The sequence below is a fragment of the Trichechus manatus genome, unplaced genomic scaffold, assembly GCF_000243295.1.
Source record: "Trichechus manatus latirostris isolate Lorelei unplaced genomic scaffold, TriManLat1.0 scaffold00030, whole genome shotgun sequence".
In the NCBI taxonomy this organism is placed as follows: domain Eukaryota; kingdom Metazoa; phylum Chordata; class Mammalia; order Sirenia; family Trichechidae; genus Trichechus; species Trichechus manatus.
The window spans coordinates 10,859,734-10,867,859 of record NW_004443966.1 but is presented as its reverse complement, the minus strand read 5'-3'; the positions used below and the strand labels follow the sequence as shown (position 1 = coordinate 10,867,859).

General features: G+C 50.4%; 1 protein-coding gene across 1 annotated transcript in view; it reads left to right on the top strand.

Moving 5' to 3' along the window:
• Nucleotides 1-621: 621 nt before the first annotated feature.
• PARP16 (poly(ADP-ribose) polymerase family member 16) overlaps nucleotides 622-8,126 on the top strand; it is a 22,370-nt gene continuing 14,865 nt past the window's right edge. The window contains exon 1 of the mRNA XM_023729631.1: nucleotides 622-795. Within this exon, the coding sequence (XP_023585399.1) occupies nucleotides 622-795 (174 nt within the window). The remainder of the gene's footprint in view (nucleotides 796-8,126) is intronic.

Below are 8,126 nucleotides of genomic sequence, written 5' to 3'. Positions count from 1 at the left end.
GGATGGGGAGGTAGGCCAGGGCGCGCGCGGCGGGGCGTGGGAGGCCGCAAGGGGCTGGGTAAGACGAGCGGACGTGTGCGGCAGGCGGAGCGCAGGCGGCGCCAAGGACAGCCGGGCGAGCACTGGGGCTTCGGTGGCGCTGGCCGGAGGCGGGACAGGAAGGCACGGGTGGCGCCGCACCTGGCCTGGCGCGGGGAGGGGGCTCTGCTTGCGGTCCCCTCTGGGGAGCCCCCACCCCCACCCCGTAGCCTTGCAGGGGACACGTATCAGCACGTTCCCGCCGTTGTCATCTCATCCCATGTCATAGCCCCTCCCCCAGGCCTGGGACCCCGGCCCCATTATGCTTGGGCCCACCCGCACGCGCTGACCCGCAGTCCAGCCCGGACCCTCTCCTCCACCAGCCTGTCTCCCCTCCGGCAGCGAGCGCCCGGGCTCGGACCCCCGCGGAAGACGCTCGTCAGCACGTTCTCACCGCTGTCATCCCCCTGCCTAGCTCCACCCCAGGCCTGGGAACTCCGGGCCCTCTGGCCCTTTGTCCCAGCGCCCGGCCCCGCGCTGACCACAAGCTCAGTCCTCGCCCCTGACCGGCGCGTCTCCCCCGGCAACGCGCCCCAGCCCAGGATGCAGTCCTCCGGCTGGGCGGCAGCTAGGGAGGCGGCCGGCCGCGACGTGCTGGCCGCCGACCTCCGGTGCAGCCTCTTCGCCTCGGCCCTGCAGAGCTACAAGCGCGACTCGGTGCTGCGGCCCTTCCCCGCCTCTTATGCCCGCCACGACTGCAAGGACTTTGAGGCGCTGGTGAGTGTGCTCTGACTTATAGCAGGGGCGCTGCCCCCCGCGTCCCTGGCCACGTGGCCGGTGAAACCACAGGCAGAGGTGGCTCCACCCGTGTTAGTAAACATGCCAGTCACTAGATTTTCCATTGCCAGCCTGGCCTTGGGGAGGGTTTCTATGAGCTAAGTACACTCCTGACCCCTAATGTGGGCACTCCTAAGGCACTTGGTGGTTGCTTCGTCTTGTTAATGACGAGTGACTCCCAGGAGTTTCTCAGTGAGTAATCTAATACATGTACAGACCTCCACAACAATTCCTTGCGTGGCCAGCAATAGGATGTTGATCTGATTCAGCTGTTCTGCTAAATAGGCATTTACTCATCCCTTTGCAAATAATTAGAGCCCTGGTGGCGCAGTGGTTAGGAGCTCGGCTCCTAAACGAAAGGCGGTCGGTTTGGGGGAGAAAGATGTGGCAGTCTGCTTCTGGAAAGATTTACAACCTTGGAAACCCCATGGGGCAGGTCTCCTCAGTCCTCCAGGGTCACTATGAGTCGGAATTGACTCTGTGGCAGTGGGTTGCATGTAATTAGACATCAAAGGACATCAGAACCACCCAGACTTTGGTCTTCAGGTGAGGTTCTATATGGGCAATACTTCTATAAATTATAATACGCAGTACACACGATCTGTTATTTCTCTGCTGATTCACAAGGCACTTAATTTCTTGCAGAGCTCACCTCAGTGTCAGCATTCCAGATATCAGTTACCTTTGTAATGCAAATATTTGGAATTCTCTAGAAAAATTGTTGTTAGGTGCCCTGGAGTTGGTTCTGACTCATAGCAATCCTATGCACAACAGAAGGATATATTGCCCGGGTCCTGTGCCATTCTCACAATCATTGCTATGTTTGAGCCATTTGTTGCAGCCACTGTGTCAATCCATCTTGTTGAGGGTCTTCCAAATGGTTTCAGTAAGAAATAGAAAATCAAAATAGTCCTATAGTCATTAAAGACACTGAATTAGTAGGTAAAAATTATCCCTTAAAGAGAAACCCAAGGTCCACATGGCTTCGTTAATGAGTTCTGACAATTGCTGAGGAAGTAATGTAATTCCAGTGTTACACAAATTCTCCCAGAGTATTGATACTAAATCTGTAAGGGCTACACAAAGAAAATAATAGGCCAACATCACTCATGAACATAAATGCAAAAATCTGCTACCAAATACTGGGATCCAGCATCTAGTAAGCCAAGATTAGTTTAATGTTAGAAAATCAACTAATGTCATGAATCACATTATCAGATTAAAGGAGCAGATCGGTCAGCAGATGTTCACAGTTATCTCTGATGAGGTTGTCAGTGCATGCTTGCCTCCTTTCTATCACTCCCGGGAGGTCCATTGTGGCGCAGCCCAGGATGAGTGTACTAAGGGCACCACAGGCCTTGACCGTGGTCCAGAGGCTTTCTAGGGTACAAGGAGAGGGAGGTTGGAGAAAGAGGTTGAAACTCTTACAGTTTCAACTCAGGTACTCAGTTTTCTGACTTTCTGATACCATCACGGTCTTGAGGACAAAACTTCAGTTCACTCAGCAGGTTTTATGGAGCTTCTGCTGTGGGCCAGGTGCTGAGGATACAGAATTAAAGACCCAAGAGGCCTCCAGTTTAGGGAGGGGAGACGTTACAGGGTGCTCAGCTGTGTGGTGGGGTCATCATGGTACAGCATGGAAGCCTATGTTCAGCATCATAGCAACATGTGAGCCTCTATTGACAGATGGGTGGTGGCTGCAAATGAGGTGCACTGGTCAGGATTTGAACCTGGGTCTCTCGCATGGAAGGTGAGCATTCTACCACTGACCCACCACTGCCCCTGTCACCTCCTCTATAGGGGTAGACTGTCCCTCATGTGCAGCTCATTGTTTCAGCTCCAGACAGGGCATCCTTCCTCTCAAGGGCCACTGGAGAAACATGGACACCCAGAACATTCTTACCGTACAGTTCTGTTGACACATTCCTCATTGGGCTTTATGGTTAAGGAAAGTGGCCCAGGCTGCATGGATTTTGGCTGTTTGTGGGCAGTTGCCCGGGAGAAGGCCACTCACCAGGATCTCTGGGTGGCGTGCACGTGTTCTTAAACACACTTTGGGTTTCGTTTTGCCACGTTAAATGAGTTACTGAAGTGAAACAGGTAATCTGGCCTCAGGCCCTGTATCTGACTCAAAGGCTGACTTTTAAAGAAAAGGGAATCAGCCTGGACTTGACCTGTGAAAAGAAGGTATATGGAGTGTTAAAAAGTCTCTCACTTCCACTTGTTTAGCTAAAAGCACTTGGAAGTAATGTTTAAACAATTTGTCTTTTCCAGCCATTTGAAATTACTTTGCTCCACACTGTGAGGTGTCATGACACACCTGTCACACGTGTGGCAGCTTCCAAAATTCTAGCTCTGATTGAATTACTTCACTGTTTCTTTCCTGAGAAGACCCTCTTGCTGAACCGAGCCCTTGGCTAAGTCACAGCTTTGGGCGGATCCTTCCACAGTCCCCCAAATCACCCGTTCAGTGCCTTGTTTTGAGAACGTTTCTGTGCTGAGTTCTCGCTTCGATTTTACACTGGCAGCTCTTTGTATCCCTGGCCTGGGAGGTGCTTACCCAAGATTTGAGGAATCAAAATCAGAGAACCTTGGCATTCTTGGGATGTCCTGTAACTCTCGACCTTTGACGCTTAAACTTCAGAGTTGTACTCTGCTGTACATGGTTCACATTCCTGAGTCACTTGATATGGAATCATGCCACTGGTGTCGACAGCTGTAAAGTTGGTTTTTTTCCCCTGCAAAATAACATTACCTGGAGTTGCTGGGTGGTGCAAATGGTTAAGTGCTCGGCTGTTAACTGAAAGGTTCAAGTCCACCCAGAGATGCCTCAGAAGAAAGATGCCTCTGAAAAATCAGCCACTGAAGACCCTGTGGAGCACAGTTCTACTCTGACACATACGGGGTTGCCGTGAGTTGGAATCAACTCAATGGCAATTTTTTTTTTTTTTAATAACAGTATGTTTTTGGTGAAAGTTTACACAGTAAATTAGGTTCCCGTTTAAGAATTTTACTGGTTTGGTTTTCAGCTTTTAGCTGTCCGTGAGCTTGCAGGCTGTTTTCTGGTGGGTGGGTATGGCTCGTTTGTATTAACTCCAGTCCCTTGCTGCCCAGAGTATGGTCAGTGGCCAGCAGAGTCGTATCACCCAGGAGCTTATTAGAGAGGCAGGATCTCGAGAGTGAAAATGGTTGCACAACTCAAAGAATGTAATCAATGTCGTTGAATTGTTCATATGTACATAACAACAACAAAATTAACTCCAGAATCTCAGACCCCACCCCAGACCTGTGGAATCAGATTTTATCTAGATCCTGGGCGATTCTTGGCACAAAGTGTTATTTTGGAAGCACTGCATCTGGCCTACCGTGTTCTCATCTACCATTTAGGGGACTGAACTGCTCTCATCGACTCTCCTGGTACTGGAGGAATAAGGATCCTCCCTATTTTCTCTCCTTTCTGGTCTCAGGCTTGCACTGTGTAGACAAGATGACCCCTGTCCCACCCAATTGTTGCCATCAAGTCAATTCCAACAAGAGTAGAACTGCCCCATAGGGTTTCCAAGGCTGTAAATCTTCACGGAAGCAGACTGCCACATCTTTCTTCTGTGGAACGACTGGTGGATTGGAACCACTGACCTTTCAGTTCTCAGCCCAGTGCTTAACCACTGTGCCACTCCTCCCCAACGAATGTCTGGGTTAAAACATGAAATAAGCTCTTCTCTGTCCTGATGGTAGTGCGTGCCTGCCTCCCTGGTGTTGTCCCCTTCTTTGTCTCAGTAAGACTCTCATTCTGTTCTCCCCTTCTGTCACTCCTCCCAGCAGTTAGCACTTTTTCCTCTGGGTTCCTTCATGCTTTTTATTTGCTGTTATAAATAATGCTGTGCTGGACATCTTTGGATAGTAATGATTGTTCGTATCTCTGGTTATATGCTTGAGGTAAATTCTCAGAAGTGAAATTGCTGGTTCAAAGGCTAACAGACGTTTCTTGGGAATGTTTTTGATACTTTTTTCCAGATTGGAAATTGAATGTTGACATTTGCTGGGGGAGATAGAGCTCTGTTTACAAGGCTGTCTTGGCTCACACTAGAAGCTTTAATAAAATACTGATGCCTGGCCTCCACCCCCAGAGGTTCTGATTTAATTGGTCTGGGGTACAGCCTAGGCATCGGAATTTTCTGTTTCTTTGCAGAAAATACGTGCTGGTGGCCTGTCAGCCTCTTCCTCCCAGGCACTGGGATCTTTCGAAGCTCCCAGGTGAGGCTGATGCACAGCCAGGGCTGAGCCACTGTTCTAAAGGGCCCTCATGATGATGCCTTTTGTGAAGAGTTCTTTTGTAAAGTAGACCCTCGCCTCCAGTTGGTTTAGTGAAACATTTACATACCTTAGGTCTCTGCAAAGCAAGGTGTGACTGTGGTGTCCACCCTCATCCTTCCTCACTGTTCTCTCAAACCCCACATCTCAGCGTCCACGTTGGCAGCCTACCTGACTGTTTCAGGTGTCACTCTGTCTGGTCCCTGAAGCTGATGAACTTGGCCGTACCCTTGGTTCATTTCCTTCTTTAGTCACCATGATCTCTGGAGTCTTCTTAGACAAGTACTCTTCCAGATGTTCTTTCTTTCCTATTGCCACACACCCTTCTAGTACAACACTGCCTAACGTTTAAACCTGAGTATCCCCAACTTTTCCTGATGATAAGCATCACTTGTAACAACTTCTGCAAACACAGATTCCTGGGCCCCCTCCCCCAGGAGATTTCAATCTAGGTGACTGCACAGCGTCTGCTGGGCTGCCCTGCCACGCCAGACTCCCAACGAGGAGGTTTCCTTGTCTCCTTCCAGCGCTGCTGGGCCTCTCCCACCTCTGCTGGCTCCCTGCCCTTGATGCTCTGTCGCTTCTTTTCCCGAGAGACTGCTCTTCCCCAACCCCTGCAAAGGCCCAGCTCTGCCCACCCTCCCCCAGGGGCCTCCCCCAGGCCCCCCCAGCCACCTCTCTAGCTGCATCCTTCCTGATTTCCCCATAACAGAGTTTGCAAATTTGTGGTCTGCGGGCTGACAGGTTTCTTGCGTCCTCTAGCCTTTTAGGAATCGGAAAACTAAAAAAAAAAAAAAAGTGCAGCTTGCTGTGCTGACTTCTTTTGAAAAAACAGAAAGAATCCAAGGCTCTGCAGACTGGGTGGCCACTGCCCTGCAAGTTGGTGTCTGGGCCCTTGGTCAGGCCGGTGGTCTCCAGTTCACAGCCCTGACTACTCTTTCCCAGACCACCCCTTACTCATTGCCATCACCTCTCTGGCCCTGAGGGCATTTGAGGCAGGGACCCAGATTTCGGGACAGTTGCTGTTTACTCCTCTGTGCCGTGTTCTCTCCCACTGAGTGTGCTTTCCACTCTGCCTCTCGAGTCCTCTCCCGCCCTCCAGTTCCACCTCCATCCTGTCTGCTTCCTCTGCCTTCTCCCCCAGCCCCCAGAAAAGCCTGCCTGCCTTCCTTCCTTGGACCCAGCAGTTGGTAAATGCTGTCCCCATACCGAACTCCTGTCTAGATTGATCAGTCCCCTGATTGCTTTGTCTCCCCATCAGGTGGTCGGCTCCTGGCTCTTTGCACAGCGGGGTTGGTTGATGTGGGCACAGTTGTCATCAGTGTCCTACCCCTGCACATGTACCATCTGCTGGCTGTCATCTTCATTTGTACTCCAGGGTGTACTTATTTTCAAGAGTTTTCTGTGACCTGCCGCCGCCTCCATAATACACATCCGTGCAGCTTTTTCCTGGCCTTGGACAGGGCTTAGGCAGCTAATAGTGGCCTTAGTTATATTATTTAGGGGGTGGGGGAGCCCCAAACATATTAGCTTCTTGAGCAGCCTCTTAAAGTTCTGCTGGAATTGCTCCTCAGGGCTAAAATATTTGGTCCATCACTAAATTTCTCCATTCATTTGGTAGGACAGCATCTCGGCTAAGAGAATAGACTCTGGAGTCAGGCCCCCTGGCTTCACATCCCTGTCCTGCCACTGAATGTGTGACCCTAGGTGAGGTGCTTAACTCTCCAAGCCTCAGTTTCCTCACCTGTAAAATAGGTTGTTGTGGGATAAAATGAGACATTGCATATACAACATTTAGCCCAGTACCTAAACAAAAAAACCAAACCCGTTCCCTTTGAGTCCATTCTGACTCATAGTGACCCTATAGGACAGAGTAGAACTGCCCCAAAGGGTTTCTAAGGAGCATCTTGTAGATTCGGACTGCCAGCCTTTTGATTGGTAGCCAAGCTCTGAATCACTGGTCCACCAGGGTTCCAGTACATGGTAAGGGCTCAACAGATAGTAGCTGTTACTGTCATTGCTCCGAACTCAGTGCCAGGTTCCAGGCTGGCACTGGGGCTTTAGCACAAGTAAGAAAGATGTGGTTGGCCCTCAGGGAGTGCTCAACCCAGTCAGATGCGAGGTTTCCCCAGAGCGTCAAGTACCAACATGGGGCTCTGCATGCTCTGCGTGGAGCGTTGGGGGAGCTCAGAGGCGGTGGGTAACCAGGGAAGGCTTCGCAGAGGGGTTGACTTTAAGCTGGCCTTGAAGGTTGAGTGAGTGGAGTCCCTGGATGGTGTAAACAGTTCAGTCTCAGCTACTAACCTAAAAGTTGGTGGTTCAAGTCCACCCACAGGTGCTTTGGAAGAAAGGGCTGTCTATCTACTGCAAAAGGTCCCAGCCATTGAAAACCCTATGGAGCGCAGTTCGGTTCTGACACACTTGGGTCACCATGAGTCAGAATTGACTCAAGGCAGCCGGGTTGGCTTGGTTTTGAAGGCTGAATGGAAGGTCGTGCTAGGCAGCAAGGGAGGAGTGCAGAGGCCTGGAGGAGCACAGGCACAGGGCAGGCTGAGGAACCGCATGGGGGTGGAGGTTGAATTGGAATTGACTAGATGGCTGCTGGTGGTGGGGGGGGGCATGCTGCTGGCACAGGCACCATTAGGTGGGGAGTCCAGACCAGGTTCCAGAGGGCCTTAGTAAGTGCAGGGTTGCCAGATTTAGCAAATAAAAATACAGGCCATTCAGTTAAATCTGAATTTCAGGTAAGCAACAAATAATTTTTTAGCAATAAATATGCTCCAAATATTGCATGGGACATACTTATACTAAAAAATTATTTGTTGTTTATCTGAAATTCACATTCAACTGGGTGGCCTTTGTTTTCTTTGGCAATCCTACTTGTGTGCCTGGTCAAACACAGACTGGTTTTGGTCGCGAGAGAAGAATCCCCTTAACTTGTTGGGGCAGATATATTTTTC